Consider the following 20,384-nt stretch of genomic DNA (forward strand, 5'->3'; position numbering starts at 1 on the left):
CCAGCTGGGAAGACAGATGGATAAGGTCAACTGGCAAGGGATGCAGTGTGGGAAGGAGAAGGGCCTGGGACGCAAGAAGGGGAATGTGGACTTAATATTTACCCCAGGGATGCTGGAGGACTCCGGTGCTGCTACTTAAACAGAAAAGAGCGTCAGGGTCTCTGGGAAGGGGTGGAAACATTAGTGCACATGATACTGAAAATCCTTCTCTTATTTTGTCTCTTGTTTCTCTCATTCCATTAATCGCCACGTGACTATTACTTATTATATATTGTCTCCTGAGCGGGGAAAAGCTGTTTCCACCACCCAAATGAAGCCCCAGGGCTGTCCTGTTCTCCGATGTGAATGGCCCCCATGCGAACCCCCGATGACACTTACTGACATTTACTGCAGTTGAAAGAATAATGGTCATTTATTCGCTGCTCACTAAGCGCCCTGCCCTGTGCCAGGCGTTAATAACACTCTCATGCGAGCCTTGTAATCCATCCCTGCGAAGCAGATAAGACCGTCGCTTCATTTTGCCAATGAGGAGGCTGAAGCCAGGGGGTTTCAGTGACTTGAAAGCTCCGTGCGGCCAGCAGGAGAGGAGCGGGGCGCCAATCCGGATTTGTGCGGCTACACACGCCGGGTGAGGCCACTGTTGCAGCCGGCTGTGGCGAGCCTCGGCGCTTCGCCAGAGCGCGGGGACAAGCACTGCACCATTGGGCCGAGGTGCCACGAAGGTTAAGGGAGACACGTGAGTGAAGTCCCGGCGCGCCCACCAGCTGGTCTGGTCTCCCCCAGGGCAGCTCCGGCACTCCCAGCGGGACCCTCACGCAAACCACCCCCACCACGCGCCAGCAGCTTCCCGGGCGCCACAGAACGCTCGGCGCTCGGGCGGTCTCCAGGTCGCAGAGCTTCCCGGCGTAGGCGTGAACATCCGGGTCATAGATTCTTAAGGACCAATGAGCGGAGGAACCGTGAGCCAGGAGGCGGGGCGAAGGCGGGACATGATGGCCGCTCCCAGTCAGCCGCGTCCGGGAGCTTGTGGGTGTTGCACCAACTGGTAGCTCCGCTACCGGAGACTCGCTCTCTGCCTCACCCGCCGAGCCTTCGTCGGGCCAGGGCAGCTCTGGGAGGCGGCGGCCAGAAGGGGAGCCATGGGGACAGTGCACGCCAGGGTAAGAGGCCCAGCGACCTGCGGGCTGCGTGACCTCTGGGCGGGCGCCGCGGGGGACGCCCTCGCGGCTGCGCCCGGGGTTGCCCTGGTGAGGGGACTGCAGGGCCCCGAGGTCGGTGCGGAACGGGGCCGGGGATCTCCGCCTGTAGCGCCCCAGCACTGGGCCGCCGCGGGCCGGGTGGAGGAGGCCGCAGAGATGCCGCCAGCGGGTACCGCAGGCTTCCGAGCAGAAAACATACTCAGAGGAGGGTCGTGACTTGCCCAAGGTTATTTAGCGAGGCAGTGGCCCGGAAAGGACTCTCGGGCTTTCCGTGATGTCCTGCAGCGGAGGAATAAGTTCTTTCTATCCTCAGCGGTTTCGGGCGTCTTAGTTCCTTACCGGTCACCTTTTCCGATCTCTCCCGCTCAGCCGCTCCAGGTGTCTTGCTAGACTCTTAGAGCACGAAGTAGTGTCTTCCAACCCAGACCCAGCTAGGAGTCCTCGTGTCTCTTGGTTACCGTGCAAAGACGGAACCTCGCTAAGCATTAGTTCTTCCTTTTCAAGTGGAGGCAGTGATATTACCCACTCGCCGGGCTGTTAGGAGAATTGAAAGACACAGTACACGTAAAGCACCTGCTTGGGTGCTTAGCGCGGCACCCAAGCTGCCCAACTGCTCTTTATCGTAATCTTAACTGAGACCCAGAGAGTGACTGTTTGTCCAAGGTCACACCGTTAGAGCCTCAGAATGTTCTAAAACTCAGATCTCCTGAGTCCCAGCCCTCAACACAGCTTCTCTTCTACAACGTGGATTGTTTCAGTTGCCCTGCTGAGAAGTTTTCAGGAGTTTCCCAAAAGAATTTAGCACAGACTTCTCAGCCTGGTGTGCGGGAATGGACTTAACTTCCATTTCCAGATACTTCCTGCAAATGAAACACCGTTCCTCTAACGACACACTTTTTGGACCGTGCTGTTGGGCGGAGCTCCCTCTCTCGTCACTCACCCCCACTCCCATCTTCAGCTGGCAAAATAGTCCCATCTTTTAGAACTCAGTTCAAGTCACTTCCTACATAAACCTTCTCCTTCCTCATTTCCTCATTTTGGATGTGTTGTCAACCTCCTTGACATTTCTACTCTGGTGCCCTGTTTTAGCTCTGCATTTTTGACTTATCCTTTTAAAGTCTAAGTTTCTAGATGACGGTAGGAGCTGCATCTTACTTGCCTTGCATCCCTTGTAGCATCTTGGCAGAGTAAGCATTCATTCGTTTATTCAACTAATATTTACCAATGGTTAGCTCTGTGCCTGGCACTGTTGTAGGTGCTAGGAGTACAGGAAAAAAAGTCTCTGCTTTTATTAAGCCCCTTTGACACTAAAACTGCTGCTCCTTTGGTTAATGTATTGACAAGAAATAATTTCAGTTCTTTAATTTGGCCTTTACATTTCACTAGCCAGTGTTGTTTGAATTTTGGTCAGGACTCACAGTAAGAAAACATCCCATATTTGCTATCTAGTACCCTCATGCATATGTGAAACAAAAGTTTTCTGAAACAGTATTTACCCTTGACACCTATTATTTTTTCTTGTATTTTCTATCTGATTCTAGTCTATATCGCTTTAAAGATGCTGTTCATAACTCATTAAATTTATTTCATGTCCTATTTCTTCAGTTAGCACTGCCTTGCCTAGTGCCTGGCACGTGGCGTTCGATAAAATTTGTCGACTCACTAGTAGACCGATCTGCTTAAAGGTTAGAGGCTAGATCCAAATGTTTATTTAAATTCATTTCACTAAATGCTTACCCAGACACTGGAATGTAAATTCTGTGAGGGTGAGGACCTTGTAAGCACTTGTCACATAGTGGGTGGATATTTGGTGAATGAATGAATCTCTAGTAGTGAAAGTTAATTTAGGACATCAAACTTTGGTGCAGTTGTGAAACTGTAAAGACATCACCTTTTGAATTAAAGTCTAAATTTCAGATTTAAGAGTACAAATGGGTCTAGCATGTCTTTGGTGAGGTGTGTTTCATGCTTTTGAGGTTTTAGGAACCGTAGTGGAAATTTTTTAGCATAGACTTTATGCCCAAAGTCTATTTGTCAAGCATTCAGATTAAGAAGAATGAGTATGTGCGTATATTCCTAACCATAGTATATGCTCTGCATAGACAATCTGCGCATCTATAATATACTTTTTTGCGCTACATAAACTTAAATACAGAAAGCATATTCATGAAATGTTGCATAAAAAAGTTACTATTTTAATTTGTTCATATTTTTGAGAAATATAGTAATGATCTCATTTTAAAAATATTTACACAACAAAAATGAAAGGATAATTATGTGAAATAAATTCTGTTTCTTTGCCCAGCATTATCTTCCCTTTTTACTTATGTAAATAATCCACTTCAGCCACTGAGGGAAGGACTGGTTCTGTCTTATTCACGGCTGCATTCCCTGCTCTTTAGGGGACAGTAGGCACTCAGATATTTATGAAATGTGAGAACAAAAGAAAAAAATCATTCACTCACCCATTCCATAAATATTTGAGTATTTCTGATATAGCAGGGCAGATAAAAATAAGAAAAAGCAGTACCTGTAAAGGTCATAAATTTCCTCCAAGAGGTGTCTTGTGAAGGAGGGACCGATTCTCCCGAAGAAGCCAGGGGTGGCTCACAGAGGAGATGGCACTGAAGGTGGTTCTTTCAGCTCTTTCGGGGGAGGCAGGTAGTTAACGTGGGCGGAGAGAACCAGGTGTGCACAGACACAAAGGTGAGGGTCGGGGGTGGTGGGGATTGAATCTGGAGTAGCAGGTGGGGGCCGCATGGTGGAGTTCCTCATGTGCCCTGCTAAGGAATCTAGTTGCATTCGCCCCTGAGGGCACCTTTGAGGACGGTCAGAGTCTTTTAGGGCAAGAATGGGAGAGGGGACATGGCGCTGTCAGGTCATTACCTTTCCAGAGGACCGGTGGCACGATGGAGGATGTGCTGACAAGAGGCGGTGAACATTGCGGGGAGAGGGTGAGAGGGGCCCGAGTCCCCACTGCTCCGCATTCTGCAGATGTCAGGCGCTCCTGTGCACTTCAGAAGCGCTTATCTGTAGAGAACTCGGGGAGTGAGGAAGCAGCCGGATACTAGTTCCCATACTTTTCCCCAGAGTTGCCTGTTTCTACCATCACCTGGTGCCACACGAGACCTTCTGAATCCATTTCCATGAGTGTCTGGGAATCCCCGTATATATGTAATAAATATACAATGTGATGTATTCATTATTATACATACTATTATATTATCATGTCTCCGTAATTATTATTATAGAATCCTTATTCAGAAGATGCTAGAATGCTTCTGAGACAATGTCAGTTCAGACTGAAGGAAGGGACCGCTTTCTGGCTGGCCCGTTTTATGAGTATATGCAGTTCCCCTGAGTGTGTGTGTGAGACTTTCTGAACCAAAACAAATGATCAGAGTCCAGAAACATATTTTTTACTAATTTGGCTGGTTAATGTAATTATCCTAGAATGTATCCAGTTTTGATTAAAAACATTAGGATACTTTCTATAATGGGAAAGCAAAAAAAAATTTTTTTTTTTTTGGTCTTCAAATGGGCCTCAGGTGTACAGAGCTAGGTTCAGCCATTGTAGGTTTGTGCCTGACCCTTTCGCTGATGAGTTTTCGTCTTTGCTTTATGAATTAACAATACTCTGGACAGCGAGGGGTCAGCGCCAGCCTAACACCTGTGCGTCGACAGCCGCTTATGCTGCCCGTGTGCCCCCCACCCTGCTGCCTTCAGCCCCAGAGGGGACCGCGGTCCTGAGTTTTCTGGGGCACCATCTAAAGACAAAACTAAAAGCTTTTGTTTTTTTGTTTTTTTTAATTTGGCTGCGTTGGGTCTTCATTGCTGCGCGTGGGCTTTCTCTAGTTGAGGCGAGCGGGGGCTACTCTTTGTTGTGACGTGCGGGCTTCTCATTGTGGTGGCTTCTCTTGTTGCGGAGCACGGGCTCTAGGCGCGCGGGCTTCAGTAGTTGTGGCTCATGGGCTCTAGAGTGCAGGCTCAGTAGTTGTGGCGCACGGGCTTAGTTGCTCCGTGACATGTGGGATCTTCCCGTACCAGGGCTCAAACCCGTGTCCCCTGCATTGGCAGGCAGATTCTTAACCAACTGTACCACCAGGGAAGTCCCAAGCTTTTGTTTTTTAATATAAGTTCATTTATCTGTGGTTCCTCCCTCCCTTTCAGAGTTTGGAGCCTCTTCCAGCCAGTGGACCTGATTTTGGAGCATTAGGAGAAGAAGCTGAATTTGTTGAAGTTGAACCTGAAGCTAAACAGGAAATTCTTGAGAACAAGGATGTGAGTATCCTGTTGAGGGCTGGATAGAGTTGTTACTAGAAACACTCGCTTCCACAAGCCGCTGGGGAAACATAAAGGGATTAACCTGTATTTTAGAAAGACTGGACACTTGGAGAAATAGTTTCTGGTTTTAGAGGAATAGTTTTTCCTTGGTGATTATTTACGTGGGAAGTGTAAACAAACACATTTTTGAATTTATGTTACCAAAAAAAAAACCCAGAAGTATTTCAAAGAGAAGCTCAGATTATGCTTAAGTTTATTCTTTGTTCCCTGCTCCCGGAAAAAAGACCTTGGGTCTTGAGTAAAAGTTTTTCTAAACTTTGTTGCCTTTGAAATTAAATACAGTGGGAGAAATGTAAGCACATTTTTCATTAATTCTTTAATTAAGATCTTAGTGTAGTATTCTGATCACCTGTAAGTCATACGTTTCCCTACCACTCCCATCATCCCTGCTTGATTTGTCTCTTGCTCACTACCGTCTACTGTACAGTGTATGTTGCCTATTTCTCTCCCCTTTAGAATCTAATCTCCATAGAGGTGGGAATTTTTATGTTTTGCTCACTGCTATGTTCTCAGTGTTCAGAATGATGCTTGGTTCATAGGTAATCAGTGCCTTTTTATTGAATGAATGAATGAATGAAGTGAGCATTTATAGGCAGGTGAGAGGCTCTGAGCCAGCATTTATCAGGCTATACTGAAATCCACACAAGATCTCTGGCAAAATACACGCCGTGACTAAACCAGGTCACAGTCAGCGTCATCCAGAGGCCAGTGCCTGGTGAACATTTGGGGAAGGATGTGTAGGGGACCTCTGCACCCTGCCTGGGTTTAGGACTGACCTGGTCCTTGGTCACCTGGCTGCAGAGACCTTGTTGATCTCGTTCACAGGAAGTAAAGACCTAGTCAGTTCAAGTGACCAGTTTTTTGAAACAGTGAGGAACTCAGAAGCGTGGATCATTAAATTAAAAAAAAAAATCTTTGGAACTAATTTCAGACATTTGTCTTTGGCCTCGACGCCTGATCCCTTGCCCTGTCTGGTACTCAGTAGTCTGCGTCCCCTTGTCACGTCTAGGTGGTCGTCCAACACGTGCATTTTGATGGACTTGGAAGGACTAAGGATGACATCATCATGTGTGAAATTGGAGGTGTTTTTAAGGCTAAGAACCTTGTCGAGGCAAGTACTCCCTCTGCTTGGCCTTGTCCATCCCCTTCTGAAGCTCCCGTGACGCTCTGCGCACTCACACACTGAGTGCCCCGCCCCAGCCCCCGCGGATGACCTGCCGCCTACGCCGAAGGGGGTCCCAGAAGCCTCCCACAAACTGACGTGCGTTTGCCTTGGCCCGTATCCCGGAGGAGAGGTGTCTGTCCTCCCGCCCGCGGCTGGCCCCTCCCCGTGTTCCTCACGGCCGGCCCAGCGCTGCCGTGGAGCTGCTGGCGGTGGGTGCCGACCTTCCCGCACCCCGTTAGCGCTCAGTGCGCTTCCCCTCGAGGGCCCTCAGCGACCGGGGCGAGGGCTCTGGCTAGTTACGCACGCTCGCGTCTCCTCGGGCCCTTACTCCGTTTATCCACTGGGGTCTTCCCTGGGTTGCACTGTCGTCCTCTCCTCCGTGGCTTCCTTCTGCCCTCCTGCCCTCAGCACCACGTCTCCCTGCCTGGGCAGAGTCGCCAGCAGCTTCCTGAGGCCGTGTGCAGCTGGGTCCTTCCGGTCCCCGTTTTACCTGACCTTTCAGCAGTGTTCGGCCATTCCCACTTTAAAACACTGTATTTTTTTTTTTAAAGCTTAAAGTAACTTTTTACTAAGTAATCTTTTTACTCAAGTAACGGCTCACTTGTCTGGTCTTAGTGGGGCTCTCTTCTCAGGGGTCAGCACTTCACACCACACGCTAAGCCACTGGCCTAAATGCTACAGCCACCATTTACATTCCTGTATCTTAGAGGAATACAGTCTCTATTTTTATTATTATTATTTTTTCTCTTATAGGTAATGAGGAGATCGCACGAAGCCCGTGAGAAATTGCTTCGTCTGGGAATATTTAGACAGGTGGATGTCTTGATCGATACATGTCAAGGTGCATATTATGGTGCAGTTTCTCTTTGATTCCCTCCGTCCTCCAGGATCACAGACACCTTGTGTCCAGGCAGAGAGAACCTGTGGCCTCAGGGAAGTAACTGGATCTTTATGTCAGGCCGAGGGAGGACGGGTGACTTGGAAGATGCTGTTGTCTGAGCCCCCAGATGGGACCAGGGCTCCGAGAAGGACCTCCTTCCGAGAAGGAGAGAGCCAGGCTTTTCGGGATGGGCCGCCCTGGCAGGCGTCCGGGTGGGCTCTTAGCAGACTCCGCCTAAATGTGTGGTAAAAGAGGAGGGCAGTAGGAGTCAGATTTCACTTTTGGTTTTTGTTCATTTGCTCGTTTGCTGTGCGATATTGGGCAATTCTGTCCACTTGGTCGGTGTTTATTCTTTCGTTTATGAGTCCCTTCCAGCGGGGGAGACAGTAGCAGACAAGGCATAGTCTCCTTCTGAAGGAGCTTCTGGTCAAGTGGGAGAGAGTCGGGGACAGACAGAGAAGTGAGGACAGTTCAGCTGATAAGTTGTGCTCTAAGCGGGGGGTGCTGGAGGAGGAAACTTTGCCTCTCCTGGTGGGGCGGAGGGAAAGACGGATCAGAGAAGATTTCCCGGAAGGGGTGATACATAAGCTCAGACCTAAAAGGTGTGTGTGAATCTGTTTGGGGAGCAGGGCTGATGAGGAATGTTCCAGGGAGAGAGAGAGTGTTTAATAGGCCCAGTGGCCAGAGAGAGAAAGGGTCAATGGATGGACCACAGGGCTCCGTAGAGCCAGCGTGCAGATGTGGGGAAGGAGCGTGATGAGAGGTAAGGCAGGAAAATGATCAGGAGACTGGGTCGTGGAGGGCTTACTATGTGGCCGCGGACTTCATGCTGAGTTGAGTAGATGTCCGTTGAAAAATACATATTTGGAATGAATCAAGGAACAAGTGAACTCTTACAGGATTGAGTGGAAGATAGTTTTGAGAAGATAAAAATGAAACAGTATATGAAAGTGCTTGCAAAAATATAAAATACTATATAAATGAAAGGGATTTCTATCCTCTGGAATATAGATTCATCTGTGACTAACAGAGACACCAAATACCAGTGGCTTAGGCAAAAGAGATCTCTTTCCATGACAGATGGGAGACCACCAACTGGGGCTGGTGTCGTCACAGCTCTGCTCCCTGAGGTCACCTGGGGCTGGTGTGGTTTTCTCCTGGTGCTTGTCACTTCACTGTCTCTAGGGTCCCCTGGTCCCTGGGGTGGCTGAGCACCATTCCAGCCTCAGGAAGGAGGAAGGAAGGGTGAAAGGGCACACCACTCTCCATGAGCACCTGTCCCAGGTGTTGTACACGATACTCCCCTCTCATCCCACGGCCACATGGAGCTACAGGGCAGGCTGGGAAGTCAAGTCTGTGTGGCCACAGACCCAGCCAAGACGCGAGGATTCAATTACGATGAGAACCATGGTTCTCAAAGTGCACCCCCAACCAGCAGCTCTGCTCTCCTGGGGACCTGGCAGAAAGGCACATCCCACTGAAGCCGTCTGGCACAGCGGGCCCTGCAGGTGACTGATGAGTGCTGAAGCATGAGACCCGCTGGACTGGTACGTGGGGAGAAGGGGTGCTGGGAGACCACCGGCTGTCTCTGCCCCCTCGGAGTCGCGGTGGTAATAACAGAAGTGTCTGTGCTGGGCTCCGCGGGGAGGGTTTCTGCACACCCAGTTGGGGCCTTACAAAAACCTGGTGAAGTGTCATGGTTATTCTTTCAGAAAAAAACATTTTTCAGCTAAGGAAACAGGCTCAGAGAGGTTTAAGCGACTTGCCCCTGGTTGAACAAACGCATGACAGAGTGGCCCTTGCTGCTGTGCCGGAGGGCTTGCTTGGTGGCAAGTCTTGTGGGTGGCATTTAGTTTCAGTGCTCTCCTGTCTGTCGTAAATGTGACGTGTACGTGGTCAGCTGGTCCACTTCTGTCAGTGGTTCTCCGCCCTGGCTGCCTTTAGAATTACCCGGGAGCTTTTAAAAAAGAATGGACGCCATCCATTTGTCAAACACCTAGAATGTGCAACGCCGAGAATGAAGCTTAGTGTGAGTCACACTTTAGTTAGTAGTAACGTCTCACTGTTAGTTCATCAGTTGTAACAGACGCACCACTAGTGCAGACTGAATGAGAGGGGAAATGTGTGTGAGGGGGTGAGAACCTTATGCTCAGTTTTTCTATAAACCTAAACCCACTCTAAACAGTAAAGTCTGCTAATTAAAAAAAAAAGTGGCGCCAGGGCTCCACCCTAGACCAGCTGAATCTGAGTGTTTGGGAGCCAGTGCCTGGGCGTCTGTGAGTCTTGACAGCTCCCAGATGCGGCTGGTGTCCAGCCAGGGTCGCAGGGTCAGCCCCGACCTTTCTGAGGGGCGCCCAGGCCCCTGCAGCACTCAGCCCTGCTCCCCTGCCCCCCAGGGCCCGCAGTGGCTGAAGGGTAGCTGCACTGAACTCAGGCACCACGCCCCCGGCTGGAGGAAGGACAGGAAGATCCACCTCCTCCATCTGTGTCGACTTGTTGCTTCTCCGCCAGGGTTCCTAGAGCCCCTCTTGTCACAAGAATTCCACGTTTTAATGTCAGCTGAATTGAGGCCCCAGGTATTCTCAAGGACCTCACTAGTAGGGGAACAAGTACGTTTGGCAAATAATGTAACTAACGTGTGTTTAAGTAATGCTGCTGCTGCTTATTCCTTGCAGCAAAGTCCGTTTTTGGTATCTTCCACCACGGAAACCAGACCCAGGTTTTTGGCGTCGAGGTGTAATGGGATTTTGTGTGGGCGTGTTCTTGGGCTTTAAACCCAAGCGTTTTGTCATTTACAGCAGTGGGACCAAACATAAAACTGCATACTTGAGCTGTCTTAATTGTTTCATCTTTTTCACTTATTAGGTGACAATGCGCTTCCCAACGGGTTAGACGTTACCTTTGAAGTAACTGAATTAAGGAGATTAACGGGCAGTTATAACACCATGGTTGGGAACAACGAAGGCAGCATGGTGAGATACAGGTTTTTCCCTTCCTAACAGTGGAACTTTCAGTTGTGAGCTTTGAAAACATGACTGATGGTAGTCTCGGAACTCTTTCATGCCCCTCAATCTTCATTTGTAAACTATCCCATGGTTCTCATTAATCTTCTTAGAGTTGATTATAACATGCTATGTTATAAATGTGGATTGTTTGGGAATGATGTGGGGATATCACATGTTTATATTAATAGTTTCCTGTGGAAATTCCCCTAAACTCCAAACCCATAGAGTTGATTTCTCTGAGCTTCACAGTTAGCAGGTGTAGCCTTCTAGAATTCACTAGGTGTGTGCACTCAGCAGAGGCAAGCTTGAAGGAAGAAGAGCAATCACAAATGAAAGGCAGACCCGCATCTACATTTTTGTTCTGTTTTTGAGTGAGTCCCTTAGCTCACACAGTCTTTCTAAACAGTTATCATTCCTTCCATTTAAACCCCTGCTATTTTTTTTTTCCTCCTAGGTACTTGGCCTCAAACTCCCTAATCTTCTAGGCCGTGCAGAAAAGGTGACTTTTCAGTTTTCCTATGGAACAAAAGAAACTTCGTATGGCCTGTCCTTCTTCAAACCACAGCCTGGAAACTTCGAAAGAAAGTAGGAAGCCCAACAGATCATTGAGTTCAGTGGCCTTGTTTAAAAGTTAAAATAGGTGGCTTGTTTGTGAAAAGAAACTTTGCAGAATCAGCTGACCCTTCTACAGTGTTACAACAAGCCAGTAGATTTCCTCATGAAGATGAACCCCTGAAGTATATTTTTAAATCTGTTGATTTAAATGTGTACAAGTTATAATCACTGTTTCAGCTTTTAAAGCTCTGTCCCATTGTCTCCTAGTTTCTCTGTAAACTTATATAAAGTTACGGGACAGTTCCCTTGGAGCTCACTCCGGGAGACAGACAGAGGATTATCAGCCGAGTACAGCGTAAGTAGCTTTTTAGTCCTTCCCTTCGGACACTTGAGTGGGACCAAGGAGTCTGTTGATTGATTGATTCCCGAAGACGGCAAGCGGGGGCGGGGCCAGGCACGCGCAGCCACTGTGTGGTCTGATGCTCGGAGCCTCAGGCACTGCTGCTGGGGTCGCCCTCTGTCCTCTGCCCTGCCGGCCGGGCACCTCTTCACTAGCCAGGTGCACGTGCCGGGGCCAGAGAGTGGCTAATCTCCATGGCGGCAGCTCCTTTGACCCGGTCAAATTTCTTCCCTGCTCCTGACTTCCTGGGACACCATCTGTTTGTCCTTCCTTGTACCTGCTAAGATCGAAACCTGACAGCCAGTGAAAGTTACTTCAGGTTACTGGATGCTTTCATCATTGGTTTACAGTTAGTTGACGTCTAGCAGGATGCAGCACATGGAATTACTGTCGTTTGACCGTTTCTTGGCTTTACGATGAGCGCTGCTCTTTTTTTCCTTCCTTTCTAGCTCATCCTTATTCCTCCCGACCCGTTCTAGGCTTTAGTTAACGAGGAAAGACCTTGAGACGCAATCCCGTATAACAGTAGTTCCCCAAGTCTTTAGACCAGCAGCCTCGGGCTCACCTGCAAATTCGTGGTCCCGAGTGACCTGCTGAGTGAGCATCACCAGGAACGGGGCCCAGGAAGCTGTCTCAGCACGCCCCTCGTCGCCCCCGCCCCGTGACTGTGGTCTGGGAGTCCCAAGTCCCTGCCCAGGCTTGCCTCCTGCTGTGCGCTCGGCCCCCTGTGGGCACTCGAGACGCATCAGCCACTCATGCTTCTTACCCTTGCAGCCCAAAGTCATGAAAACTCTGAGTGCTCCGAGGTAGCCAGGAGGGCGCAGCTCAGTATGGAGACGCATGTCCATTCTCACCTCGGTGTGGCCGCCCTTCTCCATGTGCAGGGAGTTGCCCTCAGACCCTCCTGCCCAGTGCTGGGGACGCGGCAGCCAACACCCTGGCAGATGCTCTTCTCTCCAGCCCTGCCCTCCCGCAGGACGCAGAGGCTACCAACAGGGTGGGAGGTTTCTCCCCACCTTTCTCTCCCGAGTCCCCTTTTATCTCTTTCTTTTAAGCCTTTTTTACAGAGCAGATCCTCAGGAGAGTAGAAACACCTTGTTTGTCCACACGGGATAGAGATGCAGGACGTCAGAGTGTTGGAATAGGCCGCGAGGGAGGGCAGGCAAAGGGACGCAAGGGCTGGAGCTCCTGCAGCTGCAGCCCTGCCGTTGAGAGCAGAGGCTGCGGAGGAGAGGACCGCATCCTCCTCGTGTGTGTCCTCGGGGTGTGCACCAAGTAGGTGCTCGCTACGCAAGCCCAGCGGCGTCATCTGGGCCCTGCCTCGTCCTCCTGCCGGGAATCCAGAGACACAGATGTGTCTCCTCTGAGCAGTAGTGTTTCTCCCGTTAAGAGCCGCCTTATAAGGGAGGGAGGAAGGCTTTAGGTCAGCTCTCCCCCTCCCACAGGCATTGGGAAAGTAGCTGAATCTCGGGGCCCTCAGTGCAGAAAAGGCGGCTGGGCAGGCCTGCCCTCCCACCGTCTGCCTCCCCAGGGCCTGGCCCGGTGCCTCGCGGCGGCTTCACAAGGAATCGTGCTGAGGTAGTGGCCCCACGTTGTCACCGTGGAAGCCACGTGGGCTGTCTGGGCCTGAGTGCCACGAGAATGCCCAGCGTGGGACTCCCTCTGGGGACTGTGACGTGACCTGGCTCCCTTGTAAGGGTTGCATCACTGTTGTCCTTCCCAAGGCCACCAAACTACGTCATTCGCTGTTCAAAACCAACCTGGGCATGTCTCTAAGACGGAAATCTAAGACAGGCTGGCTTGGCTTCGAGGGAAGAGGGTCAGGCCAAGAGGCAGGTCCCACTTGCCCGGACCCCAGCGTTCACTTGGCTCAGGCCTCTGGCTGCAGGGAGGAAGCTCTTCACTCACGTGTAACCTTGTCTCCTGGCTCTTCTCCAGGGGCTGATGTGGGTCATCTGGGTCGTCCCTCCTGGCTGCAGACAGCCGGTGGGGTGTGTGTCCGATGGTCTTAGACTGGAAAAGAAACCAGTCAGTTACAAAGCTGCGTGCGGCTTTCAGACGGGCGACCCGGTCTCCTCACCCAGAGCACAGCCCTGCCCCTCGTACAGTTTTTCCCTTTGATTGCGGCCATGGCTGTCTCCCCTCCTCCCTCCTGCCTGCCTGCTCTGTTCCCTCCTTCCCCAGCTTCCCTTCGTCTCTTCCGGTCTCCCATCCATCATTAAAAACACTGTGTGTTAGCTTTTAGTCCGTCCATTTAGTGATGCCCCATCCCAGGACCTGATTTGGGACGGCCCCCTGTCTGCACAGCACGGAAGGCTGATGGTTTCCTGTGTTTGCCTGCAGTTTCCCATTTGGAAGACCAGCCACACTGTCAAGTGGGAGGGCGTGTGGCGAGAGCTGGGCTGCCTTGCCAGGACAGTGTCTTTTGCCGTCCGAAAAGAGAGCGGGCACTCGCTGAAGTCATCTCTCTCGGTAAGGGCAGGTGTGTAGATACTTTGATGCAGCCGTGCCGTAAGTTGGGAGAAGAGCCTTCACCTCCATCGGGAGGGATGGAGAAGCGTCACAGTTTGGGTGACTAAAATGGTGCCCCCTGGTCACTTTGAATTTCTGGACACAACCTCATGTCATTTTTTCTAAGTAACATCAGAGGTAACGGGCAGTGGTGTGCGTAAGAGCTGACTGTGGCATTTTAGTTGGGAGCTGGCTGAGTTGACTTTGGTCAGGGTGTCGAGCTCCCTGAGAGAACGAAGCCGGTGATGGGGTTGGAATTGCCCACCCAATGGATGTGACTTGTTTCCCCGACTCTCCCAGGTCCCTCACACGTAACATGGGGTTTCCGTAAAGATTAAGCGGCAGAAGAGTTATGGAGTGCTCAGCACAATGCCTGGCATACAGTTAGTGCCCAGTGGGTGTCTGGTGTCGTGTCAGAGGCCTGTTTGAAGCGCAGACGCCCCTGATCCGCATTTCTTTCAGCACGCGATGGTCATCGACTCTCGGAACCCTTCCATCTTACCGAGAAGAGGTGCTTTGCTGAAGGTTAACCAGGTAGTATTCCTTCCCCTGTGACCTCTGCAGGCTCCGTGACCCTGGAGGGAGAGGGCATCATGCAAGGGTAGTCACGTTTTTAAAACTGACATTTTCCTCTCATTGTGAAAGTCCTAGAATGGCTTGCAAGGGTGTCCGTCCCCCTCGGGGTTCCTAGCCCTGGATTTGCTCCCTGTAGCTCAGGCTTTGCCTTCACAGAGCGCAGAGTCAGGATAAGGTTCCGGCCTCTTTGATGGTGTCACTTACTTGGCCAGGAGGAAAGTTGTGATTTGATGGGAGTGATTTCCCTGGTGACCCTTGAAGAACACCCAAGGCAGGGGTTGTAACTCACACGCCGGCAGGGCCCGGCAGGTGACCTTGGGGAGAAGCGGGGCTCCGATGCTCTGTTTGCCTGATCTCAGTGTCAGAGGAGCAGCTAGAAATCAGATTTTCATAGGAAATGTGCCAAATTGTAAAAGGTGGGCTGATTTTTTTTTTTCCCCCAAACACTGATTAGGCCAAACAAGCCGTATCATCCTTAGCAAGCTCTATAATGAAATGTTGATGTTGCCAGTGTTTTACTCTCACATGTAAGGAATAACATTCTCTGCGGTTACTCAGTTGTTTGGTGATTGTGTACCTCTGTCAGGCCCCTGGTACCATCCAGAACAACTAGGACGTAGCTTCTAGGGGACAGAAGTGGTGTGTTGCCTTTCTAAACATACAAAACAGCAGACTTAACCGCAGTGACGCTGTTTAGAAACCTCTGTAACAAGTCTGTTGGCTCCCTGTGACCTGAGGATCCTCGCCCACAGGAGCTGGCAGGCTACACCGGAGGGGATGTGAGCTTCATAAAAGAAGATTTTGAGCTTCAGTTGAATAAGCAACTCATACTTGATTCAGTGAGTATCTTGCCAGAATATTGTCACCTGTGTTTTTATCTCTTGTTTTTGGAATCTTATTAGAAGGTCTCAGTTCTCGAATATCTAAAGCACTAAAGAGGAAGTCAGAACACTGATGGTTGAAAGTCAAGCGCTTGATCTTTTCAGTTTAGCCAGACTTGAAGCTCCCCCGGGGAGAAGTGATGTGCAGTCCCTTTACAACTCACCTGTCAGTCATTTTACGTAAAAGAGCCCCTTCCCCACTTATCCGCTCAGGGCCGTCAAGCAGATGTGTCTGGAGGGCAGGGCTGCCGCTTCCTTTGCCTCCTGATGTGACTTCCAGAGAAATTCTGCGTCTTCACCTTGTTTTGCTAGGTTGTCAGGGCTCTGGGTGCCTCCAGGAGTTTCTGTGTTACCCAGTGTGGTTTAGTTCCTCCTGATTCCCTCAGGACCTGAGGAGTGAGTGACTGGATTCTGGCTGAGGCAGTGGAGCCCCAGGCTGGGGGACACCGTGCTTACTCTCCAGTCTTCCCAGCGCCCGGGCGACTGAGGGACAGCTCTCCACACCCCCCCTGCCTCCTTAGACCCTGGGGGCCGGGAGTGCATTTTAATGAAGTGGGACACGCGTCTCGTTTTAGAATCATTTATCACTGCTGCCGGTCAGTCCTGGACTCAGTGCACTTCAGATTCGGTTCCTGCCTTTCCCCTGCCACTGCTCTTCCGGAGGCTGCCAGGGGCTTCTTGCTCAGTTCAGCGAGCTCTTCCTGGTCCCCTTCTGTGCGCCCTCCATGGCACGCTGTCAGCCATTGTTGACTCCATTATGACTGCTTCTCCTTCCACGCCTCGGTTTCTCTTTCTCAGCCTCCTTTCCCCCCATCCATGCACCCACCCACCGCTCCCTCCTTCCCACACATACTGGCTCCCAGGCACTGTCTGGGCACTAAGAATACCTCAGTAAATAAACACAGTTCCCGTTCTTACATGCTAGTGAAGGAAGACCTACAAGCAAATAGGTTTACCTGCAGTTTGGCAGGGTTGACAGGTGACGTGAAGAACGATCCAGCAGGGTTAAGGGACAGAAGGCCGCCATGGGGGTGCTGCCTTACCTTAGAGGGCCAGGGGAGGCGTCTGTGATGAGGCCGTAGCACCTAGAGCGACTTAAGGTGAGCCCAACAGCCGGTCGCCCAGACACAGCTGAGGGAGCAGGGCGGGCTGACCAGGCCCGGGGGGCTGCCAGCTGAGCTGAAGACAAGTCGGTGAGATCTAGTGACCGACCGTGGAATTTCAGCTGGGTGAGGAGGGGAGGAAGGGCAGCAGAGAGCGAGGGGGCCGGTTCGTAGGTCCTGCTGGCACTGAAGACTTGGGGGGGGCTGGTGCTAGAGGGAGCAGGTGGAGAGGTCTAGGTGCTGGGGGTGCCTGGGGGCCTTGGGCTCTCGTGGTCACCGAGGTCAGCGGGACACGAGGCCCGGTGGGCTTGTCTCAGGTGGGGAATCCGCTTTCCTTGTTGGCCCTCCTTAGGTTGGGACGGCTAGGCGGGGGAGGAGGGCGGTGTGCCGGGAGCACCGGGAGCTCCTGGTCGCGAGGGGAGCTGCTCGAGAGCGCGCGGGGCCCTGGCGCCTCGCTTTGTTCCGCAGCGTCTGTCACGCTGTTGAACAAAGACTTGAATTTCTCAGAATAGAGTGTTCGTTTGGCCTGCTCTGCCCACTCTGTCCCAGTTTTCGTCTGTAATCCTTCCTACGGAAGCTTCTAAAAAAGAGACATCTGAGCAGCTTTGAAGGACGTGGGACTTGGCACGTCCGAGAGAGGACAAGGTGGGCAGAGGCGTGGGGGTGCGCAGGAGAGGTGGGCAGGCGGGGGCCACGGCGGAGGCCTGGGGTCGGGAGCCCCGAGGGCCTCGCTGTGGTTTAAGGCATCCCTGGGTCAGTTCTGTGCATGGACTACGTGGGTGTGAAGATTGCATCCCTGACCGAGGGTTAGGTCACTGCCCCTGACCTGTTAGACGCAGGGCTCCGTCCCCGAGGGCTGGATTGGAAACATGTCTCTTTGCATTTCTTAAATGTGTCAGCCTTGCACCCGCTACCTTCCTTCTCCTGGGATGCCGTGCGCCCTCAGTCCTCTTAGGTTTGAGGCCGAGCCAGAGAGGCCTGGGTGGATGCAGAATCCCTTGTCCAGGGCCCTGGTCTCCCCCTTCAGGCCATGGCTTGTCCCACTGGGCTTGGCTTCTCGGAGAGGAGGGAGCTGCCCTGTGTCAGAGCGGAAGCCAGGCCCTGCTTAGGGTTTGGGCTTGTTTTTGGCTTATGTATAGTATGTCCTTATTCGAAATTTGAAGTTGCCAGTTATAAAAGTGTCCGCAAAACACTTCGAGCTGTAGTTCTTCCCCTGCAGGAGCCAGATGTTCTCCTTCCGCAGCCCTTGTGCCCCGACCCAGAGCTCTGCACGCTGCAGGCACCGGGCACGACCAGACCTCAGGGTGTTTTCTGTCTGCTGATGCTCGTTGGAAGGAAAGAAACGCTGGAAGAAAACGGTTGTTTGTTTATATTTCAATAGGTTTTTTCAGCATCTCTCTGGGGTGGAGTGTTGGTACCCACTGGCGATAAACCGTCAAGTATTGCTGATCGGTAAGTAATAATAAATGAATGGGTGGTTTGCACATGGTTTCCTTTGGATCTTTCTGCTTGGTTTCTTAGAAGATATTTTAGAGAAGTTTAACTATTTAGGAAAGCAAATATTTCAAATTTTAATTTAGTTTTTATGTTTAAGCTCATTTCAAAATACCCAGTATACCTCATACTTAATATTTTTCGCTTTTGGGGCAGAGAGATACTTCATTATACTAAAAATTTTGTATTCTCTTTGAGTATGAAAGAATACAGTTCATACATGTTACAGAAATATAAAAACAGAGAAACATTTAAGGAAGTGAAAGAATCCTGCTCATTGATAAGCGGAGTTAACACTTGGGACTACGGTCGACTGTTGAACAACCTGAGGGTTAATCCCAGTGACGTTTGTAGTCGGCCCTCCGTATCCACGCTCCCTCCACGGCCAGAGTCAGCCAGCCACTGGCGTTGTAGTGCTGTAGCGGCTGCTGTTGCAGGGTATCCACCCGTAGGTGGAGCTACGTGATCAAACCCATGTTGTTCAAGAGTCAGCTGTATTTCCTGTTAGCCAGTATTTTTGCGGGTGTGTATTTGTGTGAGCGTGTATACATATAAATTTATGTACACGTCTGTATTAAAGTGTTGAGATACTGTATTTTGCATACAATTTTGTGTCCTCCCTGCTTTTTAAAAATTATAGAGTAAGTCATTCACCAGGTCATGGGAAATTTTTCATAAGCAGCATTTTGATATTTCGTTATTTGCATATACGTAGCACTGTGAAGAATGTAACTTTGTGAATAATTTGTGTTCGTTTTATTTTCTGAGGACAGATTCCTCAATGTGGAATTACTGTCTCAAAAGAATATGAATGTTTTTAAGGCTCACAAAGAATATTGCTGGAGCCTGCTTTTCAGAAAACCTGCTTTTTTAGGAGGAGCTTCTGCTCCTGCCAGCAGAGGGTGAAGTTGTATTTGTTGCCTATTATTAGTTGCTATTAGTAGAAATACTCACAATTGTCTTGGGGTCAAGGAACTCTTTCTTTAATCTTGCATTAGTTAAACTGTTGTTTTAGCTTAACCTAGTTCAGCCTTTTTGGATGGCAGTTTGGGAGTAGAAAAAATTTTAACTTCTACTCTGAGACTTAACAGTTTCACCTCCGTGAATCTAATGTACAGAAATACATTCATAAGAGTACAAAGATTTATGTACAAGGGTGTCCATCAGGAGCATTACTGAGAATAGCAAAAATTCTAAAACTCCCTGTAGGGAAATGATTAAATGCAAACACAACCATTCTAAAGGGACTGTGTAATCATTAAAAAGGATGAGATAGGTGTCCCTAAGTTAAAATTTGCATGGAAGTATGTTGAGTTGCTTGCTCTCTGATCAGGGGCAAAGCTTCTGTGTGCACGTGTGTGTTTGCAGGTAACACCAGGGGTCTGGAAGTCAACCACCAAACCAGTGACAGTAGTCACTTCTGGAGATTGGGACACGGTGGACAGTAGGGAGGGGAAGAGCCTTTTCACTGTTTGTGTTTCCTGGATCATTTTAATTCTTTCAAAAGAATGTCTGTGATTCATCATTTAAAAAAATAATAAAGGGACCTTGCTCTTTGTTTCTATAATTATTGTTAATGAGGTATTCAGAAAGGCTTTGCTTAGAAATCCCAGATAGTAAAGACACATTTATAGTCTTTTAAACTCAAGTTCAAATGAATAAATTCATAAAGGCTTTTATCCAGCGGGACAATGAGAAAAACAGTGCCCTATTCCCTTTGTGCTTAGACGTGGGACGTTTGTGGCACCGCAGGTTAGTGAGAGGCTGGGGGCGTCAGCTGGTGTGGCTTCCATGACAGCCGTGTTGGAAAGACCATACACAGCTTCTCTGGTCATTTTAATTCATTATTTAGTAATTACCGTGGTCTAAAATCACGTTCTAAGAAGCTGTTAGATTTTATAGCAAGTAGATGGGATTTCTAATTTTTTTTTTTTTTCTGGGCTGTGTTGGGTCTTCATTGCTGCTTGCAGGCTTTCTCTAGTTGCGGCGAACGGGGGCTACTCTTCGTTGCGGTGCGCGGGCTTCTCATTGCGGTGGCTTCTCTTGTTGCGGAGCACGGGCTCTAGGCATGTGGGCTCAGTAGCTGTGGCTCACGGGCTCTAGAGCGCAGGCTCAGTAGTTGTGGCGCATGGGCTTAGTTGCTCCTTGGCATGTGGGATCTTCCTGGACCAGGAATCAAACCCATGTCCCCTGCATTGGCAGGCGGATTCTTAACCACTGTGCCACCAGGGAAGTCCCTCTAATATTTTTTTAATTCACTGTTTTCGTTTT

General features: G+C 50.1%; 1 protein-coding gene across 1 annotated transcript in view; it reads left to right on the plus strand.

Moving 5' to 3' along the window:
* The first annotated feature begins 962 nt into the window (after nt 1-962).
* SAMM50 (SAMM50 sorting and assembly machinery component) overlaps nt 963-20,384 on the plus strand; it is a 31,078-nt gene continuing 11,656 nt past the window's right edge. The window contains exons 1-11 of the mRNA XM_036866261.1: nt 963-1,160; nt 5,370-5,480; nt 6,553-6,654; nt 7,462-7,549; nt 10,454-10,560; nt 11,048-11,178; nt 11,416-11,503; nt 13,892-14,020; nt 14,522-14,593; nt 15,388-15,474; nt 18,001-18,071. Of these exons, the coding sequence (XP_036722156.1) occupies nt 1,140-1,160; nt 5,370-5,480; nt 6,553-6,654; nt 7,462-7,549; nt 10,454-10,560; nt 11,048-11,178; nt 11,416-11,503; nt 13,892-14,020; nt 14,522-14,593; nt 15,388-15,474; nt 18,001-18,071 (1,007 nt within the window). The 5' untranslated portion in view covers nt 963-1,139. The remainder of the gene's footprint in view (nt 1,161-5,369; nt 5,481-6,552; nt 6,655-7,461; nt 7,550-10,453; nt 10,561-11,047; nt 11,179-11,415; nt 11,504-13,891; nt 14,021-14,521; nt 14,594-15,387; nt 15,475-18,000; nt 18,072-20,384) is intronic.

The sequence above is a fragment of the Balaenoptera musculus genome, chromosome 10 (genome assembly GCF_009873245.2).
Source record: "Balaenoptera musculus isolate JJ_BM4_2016_0621 chromosome 10, mBalMus1.pri.v3, whole genome shotgun sequence".
NCBI lineage: Eukaryota > Metazoa > Chordata > Mammalia > Artiodactyla > Balaenopteridae > Balaenoptera > Balaenoptera musculus.